Here is a 20,497-nt window from a genome sequence, read left to right as displayed (position 1 = left end):
ATTATTACTGTTAGAATGTGAAAACTACACACTGCAGATTCATACTGGATTCAAAGTACTCCACAATTATTACTGTTAGATTGTAAAACTACACACACTGCAGATTCATACTGGATTAAAATCGCTCCACAATTATTACTGTCAGATTGTAAAAATGACACACTGCAGATTCATACTGTATTCAAAGTACTCCACAATTATTACTGTCAAGCTGTAAAAAATATACACGCTGCAGATTCATACTGGATTAAAATCATTCCACAATTATTACTGTCAGATTGTAAAACGACACACACTGCAGATTCATACTGGATTAAAATGACTCCACAATTATTACCGTTAAACTGTACAACTACACACACACTTTAGTTTCAAACAGGATTAAAATCATCTCTTAATTTACAGTAGCTCCAACGTGGCTGTAGATGAGTTTGGGATATGTGTATATTTGCATAACCGCGCCCATCCCTCCTGCGTCCGAGTGCCTGCTGGCCCCTCCTGTTTTTCTCGTGTCATGTGCCAGCGCCGTGGGGTCCAGATGAGAGGAATCTCAGCGTTGGCTCATGCTACACTGAGCACCACGGGGGGTCTTTATCTGCGTGAACATCTACAAAGCTGCAGTCACGAACCGCCCTCTTTCTCTCACACAGTCGCCTGCACACACGGCCAAACACGCAAATGCACACTCACACACACACTCTCACACACACTCTCACACACACACACCCACACACACACCCACACCCACACACACACTCACACACACACTCACACACACACACTCACACACACACACACACACACACACACACACATTTGCTTGCTCACCTGAAAACACAATTTAGGGAAATTAGGAGAAAAGCACGGATAAGTCCGTTGACTGTTTAATCCGTTCTTAAATGCTTGCGTGATCGGTGGCGTCTGTGGTGCTGTTTCGTGATGCCATTTTGGGACATGGGAGCGGAACACACACACACACACACACACATCAACACTGGAGCTAGGCTTTTTGGGTCTGTTCATTCAGTTTGTGGCCTGTTATATGTCAGCCAAATAGCTCTGTCTTAACTAATGGATCTCACCCACATTGAGAGTTTGCCTTTGTGCTTTTTAATGCATTAATATCTGGACAATGTGCTGCATGTTGATTTTGGGTCGTGGTAAAATAGACTGGTATGTGGAATTGGAGCTTTCTGTGTGCTGCTATGTGTCCTATCACTGTGTAAAAGAAGCTCCATGATGCCTTTATTGTTGGATACACTGTGATGTGAACATTCAGACGGCATTTGCCAAAGAAGCACTTATTACTGATTTCATAAGAGTAACAATTAAAGGCTACTAAAGTGTAAGTTGTATTTCTGTTCGCAGGTTTGCTTCCTAGAAGTTGTACTTTGTGACAGTAAAGTCCAGATCAAAGCATTTTGGTTTAAAATAATCTGTACATTTTGTGGTACGTTGCCTTGAGGCAACATTGAGAAATAATGGGAAGAAATGATATAGAGCTGGGTTCTCTGAAGTGGTGAGACCTGGCTTGTGACTGGTCAAATCCATTCCACTGTCACACAATGTTGCTTCTAGGCAACAAACATATTCTGCAAGCTCTCATAACAAAAGAAAATTGATACTGAATGTTAAAAATGTCCAAGAGCATGCTTTTTATTAAGATGCTCAAACTGTTATCTTTATTGTTAATGCTGACATTGGCTTTAAATATGTATAATTGTAAAGTGAGGAAAATGGATTTGTTGCCCTGTGCAATAGAAGGTTTATATAGTGGCTCAATGTTGCCTACATATTTGGTTAGTGGTTGGGAGGAGTAAATGAAAATAAATGAAAATAACAGCTTTGCTTGATCACATTCTTTTGATTAAAAGACAGCATAAAAAAAGCAATGCAAAAGAAACAAAGAATCTTCCGTAACACAGGCATGCAAGAAAAGAAGAAAGAAAAAAAGGTTTGCAGGCTGCGCAAGCTGGCGATTTGAAGCCGTTTACCAAAAAAGAAAATTAGCACGTTATGGGGTGGGAAGAAGGGAGAGACCAACCATCCACACAGGAGAGCCAAAAAAGGAGAAAGTCTGCTCTTCTAGTTTAATAAAGCGAGGCACGGAGAACTGGGAAATGTTAGAACTGTTAGAACTGGGATATTTAACTATATTTTTAAATGTATATTATTATTGTGATAAATTATATGACATTATATCAGAATATGCTTTTCTGAGCATGTCAGGGATTTTGTCCAACCAACTGCATGTTTGATCACATAGTGAGCATAATTAGTCCTGGTTAATTGGACTGAGTGCAGCAGTGTGTAAAATGTTGAATACAAATAATCGAATTCCTAGGTTTTGATAGTATTTCTACATTTTGTCTGTTCTAACTGATCATATGTTGGGAAAAATATATATTGTGATGTATATTGTATCATAAAAAACTTCAAGTATTGTCATATGACGTTTAGCCGGATTGCCCACCTCTATATATCATCGCTATCCAGATACACCAAGTATCTCCAATTTTGTTGATTTTTGGTTTTGTACCTCATTCGAACGTTGAGGCTGCCCTGTACATTGTGTGTACATTTCATGATAAATGGGCCAATAGAAGTGCTCCAAAATTACTTGGAATAAAAGGCATTTACATTAACCTACATTAAAAGTAAGGAGCGTTTTTCTCTTCTCCTGTAAAGCTACCTTTTTAGAGATTTTTTATTTGTTTTTTTGACGTCAAAATAAACAACAGCACTGAGAAATCATACCATTTATAACAGATATAGCCACATTTTTGCCTTGGCATTAAATTGTTGAAATATAAACAGGTGCATAACCCTGTAGGCCAGTGTTTGACCTGAGTTTCTGCATAGCATCAGTAACTAGGCTGAGATGTGCTATTGTGATGGGGAATGGGTGAATGGCTGGCTTTGCGTGGCGTATGGAGTGGAGGCTGGGGGGTGGGGGCTGGGGCAGTAATTTTGGGAGGTATTTGGGGTTGCGTGCGTGTGACAGTGACCCAGTTTTGCCGTGGGATTTGATGGAAGCAGACGTGGGGGGTGAATCTGGGGGAGTAGTACTGGGGGGGTTGATGAGGGTCGGCTCTTCCAGGCTCTTTGTCTATAAAGTGTTCCTTCCTGCCCACGATAAATGAGACAATGGCAGACACTGTGACATAGAGACTATGACAAAAAAGGCTTCCTTTAAATTAATTATGGCCTTTCCTCGACTAGACACCTCCACTTTCTGTCAGCCTTTAGCAGCTCATATCATTGAGCATCCCTTCTGTCATCACATCTGTAATTTATGTCAGATTCTTTGGAACTCTGGAAAAAGAAGTTTTAATGATATAATTGTGTCATATTTAACCCTTGGAAGTCACCAGTGTTAACAAAAGCATGTTGTAATTTGAAATGAATTCATTCTCACCCGTAGCTCATTAAAACAAGTGAAGAAATTCTGTCAATAGTGCAGATTCTGAACTTTCAGTTTGTGTAGAAGAGGAGATTTTTAATGATTTGAATTTGGTGAAAAGTTATTGTGCGTCCAGTCGTGCTTTTGTCATTGTTTGACCTCAGAACAACCTGAAAAATGGCAGAAGTGCAGATTTGAATCTGTCGATACGTAAATGGAATTGATATGTAACAAACGTTGCGTTTACATGATGCCACTTAAAAAAAAGTAATTTTGTGTATTGTCACCGAATTGGGGAAAACAGGCCTGACATATGCCTGTCACTGGTGGTGACAGCATCACTGGAGTAGCCTGTTCCTGCCTGTTTTAAGTTAAGTTGATACTTTTTTAATCCCACAAACGGGGAAATTCCACCTCCGCATTTAACCCATCTGTGAAGTGAAACACCACATACACACTAGTGAATACACTATATAGGGGGCAATGAGCACACTTGCCTGGAGCAGTGGGCAGCCCTATCCACGGCGCCCGGGGAGCAATTGGGGATTGGGGGTTAGGTGTCTTGCTCAAGGACACCTCAGTCCTGGACTGTTGGCACTGGGGATCGAACCAGCAACCTTCCGGTCACAGGACCGATTCCCTAACCTCCAGCCCACGACTGCCCTCTTTACCAGGTCATGGTGTTCGTCACATATCCTATGAAGTGGTTTGAACACATGCTAATATTGGCTTTTGTTGTATTTGAGTGTCTGCCCGGACAGCAACAAACCCAAGTCAGCATGTAGTTTGTTGAAAAGTTGAAAATCTTGATGGACCATTCTGCTAACCAAAGCTATTGCAGCTGGAAGACCTTTCTGTTGGCTACTCTATTGAAAAATATGGAAAGTGGGCTCCCAAATGGGAGGCTAAGTCAGCGGTGCCTCCAACCCCAATCTGACATACCTGTAATCGGAAAATGCGTGTATACGAAAGTTCTTCAGGGGCATCTACATTTGACTACACCTGAACCAAGCATATTTAAACTGGACCCCTCAAAAATGGTAAACCCCCATGAACACCACCCATAGTCAAAGGATGTGTTCATACTAGTGCAGCAAAAAGGTTTGACATGTGTCTCGTCCTTCTTCTTCTTCTTCTTTCAGCTGGTCTCTTTAGGGGTCGCCACAGCGGATCATCTGCCTCCATCTTGCCCTATCCACTGCCTCCTCTACTTTTACACCAACCATCTCCACGTCCACCTCGTCCATTCATTTTTAATAAAGTCGTGCTGTGTCTGCGTGGCTTGAGCGACGTGGAAATTCCTGCTTTTCATTTCGCCGCCCGAACGTTTACCTAATCAGAAGTCAGAATGCTGTCGAGGATAAACAAACATACCCTGCGCATTTATATATTATCTTTTTGGGCCCACTTTATATTGTGTCTCTAATAACTGTGTAGTTACACATGAATAACATATGCAAAAACACTGCAACTACTAATGATTTAGTCAGTGTTACAGATGATTACAGCCTATGTAATTACACATGTGTATCAACTTCAGTTTTCCCTCATGTAATTACACAAGTTTAACTTCTACGCAGGAACTTTGCTGTAATGCAGTGTTAAAGTTACACTTTAAAATAAGTGGACAGTTCCTGTGTAGCTGGTATGTAGGTACTGTGTAATAATGGAGTATTAATAGCGACACTCTCTTGTGGGAAATGCAACACATTTAATTATTGTTATATAAGCTACATGTTAAGATAAGGGGACGTCTGCTGTTCTGTCACGTTACAGAATGGTTTAAAGCTGAAAGTGATTACAGTCTCACAGCACTAGCAACACATGCTAGCATGTTGGTCCCTCTGTAATCCATCTGTAACAGTGACTAAATCATTAGTAGTTAGTAGTTTTTGTTCACATGTAACTACACATTGATTAGAGACACTTAATATAAAGAGGGACCTAAATCTGTGTTGAGGAGAGTGACTGAGGTGACCATCTATCCGTTTGCAAAGTGGAATGTCTGTGTAATTTTCTCATAGCACAAAGTCTGTGTGTATAGAAGACCAGCAGGTTTATGCAGTAGCGGTCACACTGCTTCATCGCTCACGCAGAAGAAGAATGTGTGAATGAGGACTTACACTGAACCAACCTTTAAATGTGCAGTCAATGACATTAGGCAACCATGGTCTTGGAGAACTACCTTCATGCAGAGCCTGGTTTCACCCAAAAATTGCCACACCTGCGCCAGCTTATCAACCTCTTCTCAAGTCACTGGTTGGATGTATCAGATGTATTAGAGTTAAGTAAAAAACAGGGGTTGAGGGGGGCTTATTGGATATAGCTAGTAAACTCTCCAGGTGGTTAGCTGTCCACCGTTTTAGGCTCTTTCTTGTCACCTTGTCGCTGTAGAACACCAAAAAACATGGAGTATGAATTTCAGCTGTTCTTGAATTGTAAACTGTCAATAAATATGCGTTTGAGATGCTTGTTTGAGTTCCTCTACAGGTGGTTTGTGTCTAAGAGAGCGTAATTGGCCTTGCTGTCTCTGGGTGGGTAGGATGGTCCACCCTCTGCCCCATCACTTAGCAGGACGCAGCATTTTCAGCATTATCTTCCAAGCATGTTGAGCTGCACAATGGTTTGAGCTTCGTGGTGCTACACTGGACTCAGAGGAAGCTAGCCTTCACCCTCCCAGCTTGGCAGCATTGTGTGATAGGGTGCCCACCTAGATAGACTACACTGGGGAAAAACAACAGATGTAAATCCATGTAAACATCACATAACTATGCCATTAATCCTGTATTTATGTGATCATATTTAAATAGTATGGAAAGTGGACAACAATGATGTCTGGCTACTATTTGTTATGATTCTATAGGATGGAATCGGCCTCTTACTCTTTCTGGGTGCTTTCCAGGATTTTCTTATGTTGTAGAAGTTTTGTAAGTTGAGCTGTTATGCTGTACAGTCTGTGGGGGGGGGGGGTGCTGTCCATTCTCCACTCTTCACCCGTCTACAGTGTGATAGAGGCTGCGTGTGTGACTGCTTGTGTGTGAGGAGGATTTGGAGCGTGTGTGTGTGTGTGAGCACTAAGCCGATGTGTCAGCGCCGGGGGCAGGGGTCCCTGCAGGGGCCGTCTCTGTCACGGGAACGCCGTTCATACTGGTGGCGGACACCCCCCCCCACCCCGGGTTGGCGTGTGTGTGTCTACGTCTGCGTGCATGTGTGTGTGTTAGTGGTGGCTGCGTGAGAAGGGGGAGGGTTAGTTTTTAGATTTCGTGCAAATATCCACACGCCTCCTGGAGGGAAAGGATCAGGGGTTTGTTTGCATGCTTGTGTGTGTGTGTGTGTGTGTGTGTGTGTGTGTGTGTGTGTGTGTGTGTGTGTGTGTGTGTGGAGAGGGCACAGACAGACTATTATTGAGACAGGGTCAGGCTCACTGAGCTGCCAGAGGGTTGTGTGCAAGCCCTCTCTCTCTCTCCCCCTCTCTGTCTCCATCTCTCTTTCATTCTCTTTCCCACTCCCATTCAGCTATCTTCAGCAGGAATCATGATATTAAATTATAAAAATCATATAAGGTTAAGAGTTGTGAAGACTTTAGTAGGAATGAACGTGGTTGTTCACATACATTCAAACTTATCTTAGTATTTTTTTACTTAATAGAGCAGAAGTCACTAATAGGCAGACCGCAGTCCAAGTCTGGACCCAGACGCTGTCCTATGCGGACCTGGACCTACAACTAATAAACTATGGAGAATTATTTCATTTCGACAGGGTGGTCCTATTTTAATTGCCGTAACTTTTCTAGTCATTATGCTAGCTTTAGTGGCCCGGGAGACTCATAAACCAATCACATGCGTTGTAAATATCACAGGTGACGCTACTCAGCCAATCAGATCTGTGCATTACAATGAGTACTGAGACTCAAGTGCGTGATGCAGACACAGGAGAGGGACGAGACGAGAAACAGCAGTCAGAGAAGAAAGTGAGTCAGAGGGAAGTTATTTCACATGGTGTTCTCTAAAAAGAGAAAATCTGACAAATGTTGTTGAATCATCACTGAACTGTACTTTATTTGATTTGATATTCAGTTGTTGACTGTATAAGATGTTGATATACTACTTCACTAAACAGTATATGGCACTGAGGACCTTTGCTTGAGGAATTTTTCTCAAACGTGAAATTTAATTTAAGACCCCTGTAATAGGCTATTCAAGTAAGGCATGTGTAGTTTGCATTAAGAAAATAATTCAAAGTTTTGCCTTGTTTCTACTCATTTGAAACATTTTTGATTGAGAACGTGACTTAAACATAAAATAAGCGACTGATTTTCTCATGTAACAAGCAATAGGTATGAGCTTAGATCAGCTGGTGTCTCACGTAACGCTTACGTCTCACGTATGACCTTAGATCAGCTGGTGTCTCACGTAACGCTTACGTCTCACGTATGAGCTTAGATCAACGCAGGCCATATCTACAATTTTAAGTTTGTTTAATGTAACTATTTTGTAACAGAATTACTAACAGTTACTAAATTGCTGTTCTGTAATGATAACGTGTTAAATCACGCATACCTAAAGCGCAAAGATACATCACTAAACCAGCCAAACACTCAAGTACAGGTCTAATGATAGATAGCTGCACTCAGTGAACAGATATGAAACCTTTTCACTTTATAGTAAAATTAATTAGACACTTGTTCTTGTTTAGATATTCAAATAATATGCCTTTAAAAGTACAAATATTCTGAAAGGAAGAAGCACGCCTACTACTGAAGATTAAACATGCTTGCTGTGACGCCACCCTATAGACTCTTGTTACAGTAGCTTTTATTTACTGTTATTGTAACCTGTTATTATTTGGCTATTAATAAAATAGTAGGCTTTGCCTCTGTTGTGTATTTAACTTTGATGTAACCACAATGTAAAAATTATTTAAGCGTCTTTTGTCATTTTTTTACGTTTCAGGTTCTGTGCATTAAAGGCTGTGGTACTGCTTTAACAACAGAATGTTTTGTTGCCACAGATACGATTAATTAGATAAATATGATTAATTTAGTGCACCTTTAAGCCACGGATATATATATATATATATATATATATATACACTTAACTTCTTAAAATGCTTCTTATGGTGATGCGGGTTTGTTGTGACATTTTACACACGAGGAATGAGATAAAACTATGTTCAGACTGCTAGGAAAAGTGGCTCAAATTTGTTAACCACATATCACTCATCAGGCATCAGGAGGGCCTTTTAGATTGCAAAATAAAGTCGGACTGTCCTGCAATGTGTTGCCGTAGAGCAGTGGTCACCAACCCTCCTCCTGGAGATCTACTTTCCTGCAGAGTTTTGTTCTAATGTCACTCTACCATGATGCCTCCGCCCCTTAGCTAACACTGATACATCTGATCCACCAATTAGGACCTTCTGAAGACGTTACTTAGCAGGAGCAGGTGTGACAGGCTACGTTTGCAACTAGATACATGAAGGTAGATCTCCAGGACTGGAATTGGAGACCACTGGCTTAGAGTTGTGTAACTGGAGCAGCTCCTCCATGCTGAACAGCAGCCTTGCTCCTCTCCACCCTATGTTTGGCATGCTACTATAAAATCTCCTGAAACTGAAACTCCAGTAACACCTAAATGCCTTCGCTCTGACTGGGCTATGAATTCCTTCTGCTACTTCCTCTAAGAGTCAGATGGAAAGCAGAGGAGCAGGTGGAAGAGCAGGTGAAGCGCTTGCTGTGAAGGCCTCTACTGAATCAGGGTGGCGTGGGTTTGCTGCATTTGTTTGACAGGGCTCTGCTGAATCAGGGTGGCGTGGGGTTGCTGCATTTGTTTGACAGGCCTTTTATCCACTGTGTGGAGGAGGAAAGAGGGGCCACTACTGACTCATCCACTGAAAAGGCCATTATACCCCCACCCTTAGCTTTTCCTAGGTCATAGCAGCGCTGAAGTTGATTCATAAGGTAAGGGGGAAGTGATCTAAGAAGATCACAGTGCCTATTCTGGTGAGACCTGTGTCTGTGATTGTGTGTGTTAGTGGTTTTTGGTAGATGTTCGATAAAGTTGTTAGCTGTTGTGATGATGATACGAGAAGTGATATTGCTGTACATTTACAGAGAAATCGAACAGAACTCTTCTTTAAGCCAACAGAATGCAGAATTTTAAATGCCTCCTGTCATTCTTGTGCAAAGTATAAAACAAAAATGCTGAAATACTATTAACTGTCATTGCTGGGCTGTTAGAAAGAGCCAACATTCCCTTAGAACTTTTTTCTGTATAGGCCTACAAAATGGATAAATACACCGATCAGGCATAAAATTATGACCACCTCCTTATTTCTTCGCTGATTGTTCATTTTATCAGCTCCACTTACTGTATAGGAGCACTTTCTAGTTCTACATTTACAGACTGTAGTCCATCTGTTTCTCTGATACTTTGTTAGCCCCCTTTTACCTTGTTCTTCAATGGTCAAGACCCCCATGGACCCTCACAGAGCAGGTACTATTTGGATGGTGGATCATTCTCAGCTCTGCAGTAACTTTGATGTGGTGGTAATGTGTTAGTGTGTGTTGTGCTGGTCTGAGTGGATCAGACACAGCAGTGCCGCTGGAGTTTTTAAACACTGTGTCCACTTGCTGTCCACTCTATTAGACATTCCTACCTTGTCAGTCCACCGTGTAGATGTAAAGTCAGAGATGATAGCTCCTCTGCTGCTGCACAGTTTGTGTTGGTCAAGTCCTTCATCAGAGGTCACAGGACGGTGCCCACAGGACGCTGTTAGCTGGATATTTTTGGTTTGGTGGACTATTCTCAGTCCAGCAGTGACACTGAGGTGTTTAAAAACTCCAGCAGCACTGCTGTGTCTGATCCACTCAGACCAGCATTTTATCAGTGGAGCTGATAAAATGGACAATGTGCATAGAATTTAGGAGGTGGTCATAACGTTATGCCTGATCGGTGTATATATTGACCTGTGTGACTGTTTATGTGTGTTCAGATGGAACAAGCAGAGACATCCTGCCAGTACTGTGGCGTGAGCTACCTGATCCTGCACGAGTTTCAGCGGCTGCAGGAGCGGCTGCAGGACGTGGAGAGGGAGTTGGAGAGAGAGCGAGGGAGCGTAGAGAGGGAGAGAGCAGTCCGAGAGCAGCTGGAGAGCTCCTATGTTCAGTTGGAGGAGCTCCAAGCATCTCAGCAGCTCCTGGAGAAAAGGTGAGGTCATGCTCTCTGGACTAGCAGTGCTAGGGTCACTTACACTGGCCAGGTTTTTTCAGCTCTAATAAACCTGATTCTTTCACACTGACTGGTCATTGCATGATGTTAAGGTTTAAAAATATGTTAATTATTAGTGGTGCAACTGTGTATGTACACTTAAAACATTTCTGTGGTATTATTTACCAAAAATAGCTTTAATTTTTTTTCTCATTACCGTTTTTCAGCCTCTACCATTCATTTTATTTGTTAGTGTGCCTTTAAGACTGAGTTCCATTCTCATTGGCTGTCCAGTATTGTGCCTCATTTGAAAAGCACTTTGAAAAGCATTTGAAATTGCTCAGAACTTCAATATGCATGGGTGGGGCTAAACTGCTGAATAGGTGGAATATGTTAATGTCACAGAAACCATTAATTCTAGACAGGCTGGTTTTGCAGCAGACTATTCAAATATGGATTATTTCAAGTATTTCAATGATGAAATACAGATCCATTTCCCGAGAAGTTGGGATGCTGTGCAAAATGTAAATAAAAACAAAATGCAATGATGTGCAGATGATTTAACCTCTATATTTCATTGAAAATAGCACATAGACAACATGTCAAATGTTGACACTGAGAAATCATGGATGCTGTGTTCCCCAGGCTAAAGACCACTCAGCTTGTTATCAGTGCACAGTTCAAAAACCAGTGTTTATGACGGTATAGAGGTTCATTGGCATGGCATGGGTGATGTGCTCCTCTGTGAAGGTGCCATTAATGCAGAGCGATATATACAGTTTTTGGCAACATATGCTGCCATCCAGATGACGTCTTTTTCAGGGAAGGCCTTGATTCTTTCAGCAAGACGATGCCAAACCACATTCTGCATATATTACAACAGCATGGCTCCATATTAAAAGAGTCCGGGTGCTAAACTGAGCTGCCTGCAGTCCAGACCTGTCACCACTGAAAACCTTTGTAGTATTTTCCTTGAAAAATATGGTTTATATGATTTGCATATCATTGTATTTTATTTTTATTTAGTGTCCCAACTTTTTTGGAAATGAGGTTGTATGTTTTCATTGATGAGGGCCCTTTAAACCCAGTGAAGGAAAGTGAATGGTCATTAGCTTTGAATTTATAACATAACACTGAATTTGAGCATCTAGAGGTAATCCAGATAAAATGGAATCGAAATCATTATAGAAGTGGAGGCTGAGTTGCGGATCATGGTGACCACACAGTGCCTCTAGGACTGGACAAGTGAGGCATCAAGTAGGCCAGTTCTCAAAGGCTTAACATACATGCAACTGATAAAAAAAAAGCCCAAATATAATGCTAAATTTGTGTGTGAACAATACTGTCTTTGAAAATATGAGCTAATAATGTGGCTGCCTAGTAGAATTATGGACTGTGTTGCATGCAACTTTTGTTGTTTCTGAATTGCTTTATGTAAGTCTCTAGGAATTGATGTTGCAGGCAGCTAGTTTCATGGAAGTTGAATCCTATAAATCCAACCTTAAAATTTGACCAAAACTGATTTCATGCATTATAAAACAACAATCATTTTTTAATGCAAAAAATAACAATAGGTTTAGGTTGAAATGGTTTCATTATGCCTCAGTGTAACAGACTCAAAACTGTAGGCGGCATCTGTGGCTGTGACCCTCATTTCAAGCCCCAGATCTTTATGCTGGTTCTGATCATATGACTGTCACCAAGTACCTCAGACTGTATGCTGCCCACACACTCAGAGCGTGTGGAGCTTTGTCCTCAGTGCTCCTTTTGCTGCCCTCTTCTTTCTTTTCCATGCTCACACACTCACCTCCCACTGGAGCCACCACGTGTCAGACCCTCCGAGCCGTGGCTGCAAAAGAGACTCGTGTTCTCCCTCCCACTGCAGCGTGGACCGCGATCTAAAAGCAGCCTCCCTCCTACTCCTCTCGGCCCGAGCAGCGGGCGCCCACTCTCTCGTTATTGAACCAAAGCGGAGCATTTTACTCAGCTTCCACGCGGTGCACAGCTCAGTCTGAGTGGGAGCTGTTCAAATGTACGGAAAACTGAAACAGGCACAGATGGAGCCATGAGAGGAGCAGCCTTTTGCTCCACATCTGTGCGCCTGTGTGTGGGTGCATGTGTTTGTGTGTGTGTCAGTGTATCTGTGGATGTGACTGTATGAGTGGAAGTTTCTTTGTGATCAGGTGCAAAGCTGCTGGAACCACGGGATCGAACTGGCTTTTGTCCCTCTATTTTTAAAAGTACCGGGGCGAAGACCCACCACTTTTTAGCTGCTTTAGCTGCTCGAGTCTACTCACTTTTGGTATCAGCTACTACCTTTTCCACTGCAGATATACAAGAAGATTCACTTGAAACGCCGAATATTCTGTAATAACTCGGTCTAGGACGAAGCAATCTGAATGAAACAATGCACAATGAGCTTCTCAGTATATATTGCTGTTGTTGGAAGAAAACCTCGTATCTCCAAAACACTAACTTTACAGGAGAAGGAAAAAACCTACTTTACTTTTAATGGAGCTCAGTGGAACCAGACTTTTCAGCATGCCATTTTGGGCCTTTTTTTGGTCCATTCATCATGAAGTTTACACAATGTAAAGGGAAACCGGCGTTTTCATGTAAAAAAACGAAGATGCAAGGTTTAATTCCGACAGCAACGATATGGAGCTTCGACCAAGCCAGGATGCCCCTGCATCGGGCAGCAGTCGTGGCATTTAACATCCCTTTGCAACTTCCGGGTGCACACCCCGTACCCCTTCACTCAGTCACTCGACTTCTCATCAGGATGGTGGTGTACTGTATTGAGCAGCATGTCAAGGTATGTAGTGTATTTTTTGGTTCTGATGGCTTCACCCTAACGGGAGTTACAGCAGAATATTCGGCGCCTCTTTTGAGTGAATCTCCTTGTAGCACCCCCTCAATGTAGCTGGTTGGCACAGCGACGCCCAATGACCCTTCTGTGATGTGAAGGAGAGAAGTTTTGTCTAGAAGAGGTTGATGGCAGAAAGACAAAGACTGATGATTAAAAAAAAACAAAAGAAAAGAAAAAACGGGAGAATTTGGGAAATGCTACATCAGAGTTCAGGTGAAGAGATGACCTGGATGCTAACAGTGTATGTGATGATTGTCTCTGACCAATTGGTGGTCTGCAGCTTTATCACGTCACCTTTTGGTATCCACTCAGCCTGCTTAGAACCCTGATGGAGGTGATACCAGAAATAGTACCTGGTACCAGTTTTACCTGATGGTAAACCAAAAAAGGACAGTTGAGTTGAGCCGATATTATGCAGCAAGGTGGGGTGGGCAGGTGGTCGGGTTGGGGATTGCAGAGTTATCGACAAGCCATTTGGGTCTTTTATTGTTACAGCACTCACAACTTTCCTTGTAAAGAGACACTGAGTTAGGCATTATGAGCTCTCTCATTCATTTTTGTCCTAGTGAAGTGTCTCCTCCTCCTTTATAATGTCAGGACTTTGGCGGAGCCCAGTGTTTGTTGTGACATCATATTTGCCATTAAATATGCAGTGCTGATATTTAGTCAATAGCTCAGTCTTTTATCAGCAAAAGACGTTTTATTTGTTTATTTACTTTTGCCTCACCGTGTTAGCAAGTGTGAGGGCATCAGGTGGGCTGGTTATATGCTTTTGTGCTGTGTTTGCCGAATTCTGATCCTACTGATGTCATTAGCCTGGGAATTTTGGGGTAAAAGCAGTAATTTGGCAAGTAATAGAAGCTTATACTGCACCATTTAGCATTAATGCACTTGCTCAATCTTCTAGGTGTGCACTGTGTGTGGGAATTCCACTAATTCCAAACATTTCAGTAGAATTCAATGGTTAAAATGTAAAGAGGTTGTTTGGTTTAATGTGAAAGACTGTCAGAATTGTTGATAGGAACCAGATGTCTGAAGAATTTACTGCCTCTAACAGCTACATTACTGAAAGCAATATGCAATATATATATAGCACTATGTAGCAATATAATCAGGAAATGGTATTTTATCTGTACAGTGCTGCCCTAGTGTATGTGTACCAAATATAGCCTCCTCCCTCTCAGACTAGAGGCATTTTAAAGCTATTTACTGCTACCACCAATTACTGTATGAGTCAGCGCGTGAGAGGTGCACATACATGCGTCGGTCCTGGTGTGACGCCACAGCGCTGCATAATTATACCTCCGCAGCAATCAGCAATCGGCTGTCAAATATAAACCTCTCAACACCAACACCTCCCATAGCCTGCGTCAAAGGAGACAGGAATGCAGAGCATGCAAGACAACAGCGCGTCTGTATTTGCGACTGCATAATTGTGGATCCTATATCTGTACGTCTCCGCTGTGGCTAACTGTAATACCACATGTGATCACAAAGGAACTCATAGTATTGGTAATCAAGCGATGTACTGAAATAAATGTGTAACAATAGAACTTAAAGGGCGCGTATCCTTCCCCCTTTCTTGTATTTATTTTTTCTCCTAATTTGTGATATTCACATGCTTTTATGTCCCAAAATCAGCTGTAATTCAGTTTTACACATTCCAACCTCTATCACTTAGAAATAAACAGGCTGTGCCTTTAAGACTGATATATGTAAATGACCTCTGTTCTGATTGGCTGATGTATACTGCGCCTAGTTTTAAAGCAGACCAGGCTGAGTCACTGCTTATATATGCAGTGTGAATGGGTGGGGTTAAACTGCTGTAAGCCAGACAAGTGTATATCGCTGTTGTTGGAAAGCCTCGTATGTCGTATCTCGAAAACCTCGTATCTCCAAAAAGATGACCTTACAGGAGGAGGATAAAACCTACTTTACTTTTAATGTACGTCAATGGAACCGGATATTTCCCCCCCCCCCCAAGTTATTTTGGGTCGTTTCTTTTGGTCCATTCTTCATGAAATTCACACACAGTGTGAAGACAAACAGGCATTTTTTAAATTATGCCAAAAACTGAAAAACGACAAAAAGGGAGATACAACGTTTTCTTCCGACAGCAGCGATATATGGGAATGTGTTGGTTTTTGTGACATCACAAAACAGTGAATTCAAAACCAACTTTTTTGCAGGTTGTGTTCCATATATGGTCTGCATGGACTTGGGAGTGAATGGTACATTAAAAAGTTTACATGTTGTGAAAACACCATAATGCGAAATTATTACAAATGGGTCATTTTCCAATATTGGAATGGGTCATTTTCCAATATTCCAATATTCCAAGATTCATATATTGATGGTTTATATTGCTGTTGTTGTAAGAAAGATCTCTATTTTTGATGTTTTTCAGTATTTGACATAATTTGAAAACCGTTACCCTTTACATTGTGCATAAATTTCATGATGAATGGACTAAAAGGACTGACCCGAAATTATGTGGATAAAATGTCTGGTTCCATTGACATACATTAAAAGTAAAGTAGGTTTTGTTCTTCTCCTGTAAAGTTAACATTTTGGAGATAGAATGTTCTTCCTACAACAGCGATATGTTATTCGTAAATACTAGCTTTGTGTTATATAATATGACTAAAATCTTATTTTTATTGAAGGTTGATTCCTATAAATATAAACAATTCTATAAAGATACCTTCATTTATTCATTTATACATGCATGCATCCTGCTGCTACTTTTGTTTCTCACTTTGTTTTTTCCACAACATGTTGAATTCAGCAGGTACATAGTAATTGTGCATTAAAATGTCTGTTTTCGGGAGATCAAATTAAAGTTGAAAATAATAAATAATGTAATATTTAGAAGCAAACTGATGGCAACAGCAGTTATAGCTGTTTTGGGATATATTTAACCATGTATTCAACCATATGTGTTCACCCACCTGACATATATGATCCATATATTGTGCATATATGTCCAATACTTTCATACTTGTGAGAACACATGTATTTTGAAATATATGCCTAACCCTTTATAATATATGGGCATATATGGCCATACAAAAACACATAAAATCATATATGGCAACACAAAAACACATAAAATCAGGCAGAATTTACCTGATTTGTGCTCAGAACTGACCACAAAGACAGTACACTGAGCACTATATGGGAAAAATACCTGTAAACGGGTGTGCCTGTCAGGCTCTGAGACACCAGTAGGAGAATTTAAAATATGCATAATCATAATTTCCCACCTAGTCACTGCTGAATCACTGCAAAGGTAAAGTTTCATCCGTGCTTTTTGGATATAAAGCACCTGGCTTAAGCACTCATAGTTCTCTCTCTCTTATAAGAGTGGCGCTTGATGTTGGTGTGAAGCTCTAACCAAAACACACTCAGTTTGAAAAAAAAAAAGGCTCGCTTGAAGGTTTCGATTTGACTCAGATATTCATGCGACCTGCAGGTGAACCCTGCGACATGTCTCAGAGAGCGAGAGAGGGCGAGAGAGGAAGAGAGAAATGGCGAGAATCAGTAGCATGAATACGTAAGTTATGAAGGAAGTGCAGAGATAATCAGAGTGCCTCACACACACTGTGCATGTGTCTGCAGTATTTTTGCATCTGTGGTGCTGCGGCATGAGAAAGAGAGAGATTACAGGGAAGACGGTGCCAAGCTGATCATAAATCTAAATGTGGGCATGCTTTTTATTTATTATTGCTCTTTTGAAAGGCGGGTAGTTAAATTAAGTTCTATATGGAACCATTTTCTTTACTAAAGAATGCCTGAGCCGTCTATTTAAGAGTGCAGGCTACTTTCCTTTTCGTAAAAGTGAAAGCGGCTACAGAGATGGAGATGCAGTACGTGGCAAAGCAGAGGACAAACTAATTCTTTTGACATTTGTCAAAAAGTTGTAGTTGCTAGGATACAACTGGTCAGTTGTGTTTAATGCTGTATTTTCATTGCCGGAGACAACAGTCATAGGCAGAGTGAGTTCAGAAGAAATCGCATCTGGGGTGAAAATGTCGCACTTCAGTTGTTCAGGTATTTGAATGAATTTACTGTGTAAATAGTCCGATTCTGTTTACGTACAGTCGTGTGCAAAAGTTGAACACCCCTGGTCAAATGACATGTTTACTAAGTGAAAATAAGTACACCAGGAATTGGCGACATGCGGCTCTGTGGAATTTGATTATTAGGTAAGTATAAATTAATCCCCCTTAGCAGCAAAATAAAGCTCTGCTGATCGTTCTAACACAGTTTTGACAATAGATGTTCTTAAACACTGCAGTTAATGTAGCCTGTATCTGCAAATTCATCCTTTAACCCTGAAGGTTGGTGCACAGACTACTAACCAGAGCGACGCAAATAAATTCTGGCCTAGCTATCTAGTAGCTAATGAAAAGCAAAGAGAAATATTTAAGATGTACAAGGATCATTTGGAGACGAATGAGAATCTGACTTCAGCCGATTCGAACATTGAGGGACATTTTACAAGAAACTTTTATTTTTGGCGAAATGTTTCCTGCCAGAGATGCAAGAAAAGCAGCTATAGCTCAGCTAAAGCTTAAAGCAGAGCAAAGCGAGTCTGCATTTTTGTTTATATAATATTTTTTAACCTGTGCTAGTGCACATACTGAGACATATTTTCAGCCAAGACGGCAAAATGGACATAAAAAAGGGGCTCCTAAGGTAGTTTGATTTATGTTGATAGGACAAAATAGCTCTTCTTAACATTTGGGTTGCTGCCCTCTGATGTACACAGAGCAATGTTAGTTCAGTTTTTAAGCACAGTCTCTATTGTATTGGAACAAATTCCATTTTTCTTTCACCCGGTATGTTAAATCAAGCAAAAAAACAGTAAATGTACAACAAAGCATGCTGTGTGCCAATGAATAGAAGTGTATCATTTTTATTTTCATTTCAGAATCAACCTACAGAACATGAAAGTTGACCACAGGTGCCCAAACTTGCATGCAACTGTATGTGCACACTGTTTGACTTCCAAGTTGAAAAGTATGTGAGCCTGTTTGCGTGTTTGTGTGTGAGGCAGTGATGTAGCTGCTGTAGACAGATGCCAGAGTAGATGCTCTGGTGGTTTCTCACTTCCGTATCGGCCATCTATAAGACGTGGGAAACTTCAAGTTTGACTCTGCCATGCACGCAAGTATACCAGCTCTGTCTGAGTGTGTGCGTGTGAGAGGAACCATCGGTAATGGAGGCTGCGTTCTCAGCATCCTCTTCCTTTTTCTGCTGATATGTAGCCTCTGGGCTCGGATGGGAGTTTTAATACGAAGCGTACACATATATATATATATTCTGTTTTTATATGAGTTTATGAGCATATGCAGGAGTGCGTGAGTGAATGTGTGTCAGGGCTTGTGTGGAACGCAGATGTGGTGTGATTGAGCCATGAACACACACACATATACACACACACATATACACGCAAACACTCACACATAATCCGTTTGTGGTTTTTAAAGGAAGTGGAAGTGGGCAGAACGTGGGCGCTCTGTTGTTCTCCACACGATTTACACGAACATCCACTTGCTCTCTCTCACACACACACACGTACACAAGCACACACACACAGGAGAGTGTTAATGTTCCTCTTGGGGAAGTTATGAAGGAAGTGCAGAGACAATCAAAGAGTCTCTCAGAGACACACACACACACACACACACATGCACACACATGTAATAAATACCCAGCAAAAGGTTAAATGGCAGTTGTTCATATACTACAGCAAGTGCTGTCATTGAAAATGCAGTGAAGTTAAATAGATTGAAAGACATTTATGTTGTCACACACTAGTGCAAAAGTAAGAGACCACCCTTTATTTGTGTCATTCACCAAATTCAAAAAAGCCATTAAGTACAGGAAGGTTGGGCGATAAAACAATAACAATAATTATTGCAGTATAACTTAACTCAATAGAAGTATTCTAGTGACTCTTATTCCCACAACGGGGAAATTTCACCTCCACATTTAACCCATGCGTGCAGTGAAACACCACATACACACTAGTGAACTCACACACTAGGAGGCAGTCAGCACACTAGCCTGGAGCAGTGGGCAGCCCTATCCGCAGCGCCCGGGGAGCAGTTGGAGGTTAAGTGTCTTGCTCAAGGGCATCTCAGTCACATGCTGTTTGCTCAGGGGATCAAACCAGCAACCTTCCAGTCACAAGGCTGGTTCCATAACCTCCAGCCCACAAGTGATCCAAATATAAGAAATTTTCAATAAATGTTCGATATAATAGAACATTCTCACACTTCTATGTTCTAGCGACAGCCCTGGTGGCATTTTCTACTGCAAAGAAAGTGAAACTACTTTGCTGTCACCATACCGAAGTTTGAAACGTGGGGGTAGACGTTGCCTGTTTGAGTGGAGCAACCAGCGATCTGTTCTGTGACCAAGTGTGAGTGACGATATAAGTGGCGTAACTGTGCTGACCTACAGTGGGCTCACCCCTTTCTGTACATCCTAGTCAGATCATAGTCAGTCATATTTTAGTATTAGTGCATTCCCAAACAACAAAGGTGTGAGAGAAGTGGGTTCATGTTAGTTACAGCACATAATAAACGAAACAGCAGATATAAACAAAAGCAAACTGAGGAAGCTGTGAGGCATTGGAGAGTGGGAGAATGCTAGCTTCCCAGGCTAGCCGTTTTTAGCAGCTGGCTAACTTGAAGTCACTTGAACAGCATGGCGAATTGATGTTACTGTAGATCAAACAAGACACAAAAGCACCAATTTCAGTTTAAGTGTAGCTAAAAGGAGGACGCTGTTTGTCTAGTGTGAGAAAATCACACTACATGACAGCACAGAGGAATTCAATGTCTGATAGCTTGTGTTTGAACACTGATCCAGCATTGACAAAGTTACCAAGCCCGCTAATGTTTGCTGTTTTGTACTAAAAGCTGATGTTATTGAGAAACTAAGCAGTTCAGCACTTGTAACCAGATAGCCGAGCACTCGTTCTGACCATAAAGGACAGATTAAAAC

At 41.4% G+C, this 20,497-nt stretch overlaps 1 protein-coding gene across 3 annotated transcripts in view; it reads left to right on the top strand.

The window, feature by feature from the left end:
- Window positions 1-20,497, top strand: part of lekr1 (leucine, glutamate and lysine rich 1) — a 162,160-nt gene that overhangs the window by 12,629 nt on the left and 129,034 nt on the right. For all 3 annotated transcript variants that reach the window (XM_037539874.1, XM_037539875.1, XM_037539873.1), the window contains exon 3: window positions 10,394-10,608. In XM_037539874.1, coding sequence (XP_037395771.1) covers window positions 10,394-10,608 — 215 coding nt within the window. The remainder of the gene's footprint in view (window positions 1-10,393; window positions 10,609-20,497) is intronic.

The sequence above is a fragment of the Pygocentrus nattereri genome, chromosome 7 (genome assembly GCF_015220715.1).
Source record: "Pygocentrus nattereri isolate fPygNat1 chromosome 7, fPygNat1.pri, whole genome shotgun sequence".
NCBI classification, from domain to species: domain Eukaryota; kingdom Metazoa; phylum Chordata; class Actinopteri; order Characiformes; family Serrasalmidae; genus Pygocentrus; species Pygocentrus nattereri.
The sequence above is the reverse complement of the archived record's forward strand: the minus strand, read 5'-3'. Positions and strand labels throughout refer to the sequence as shown.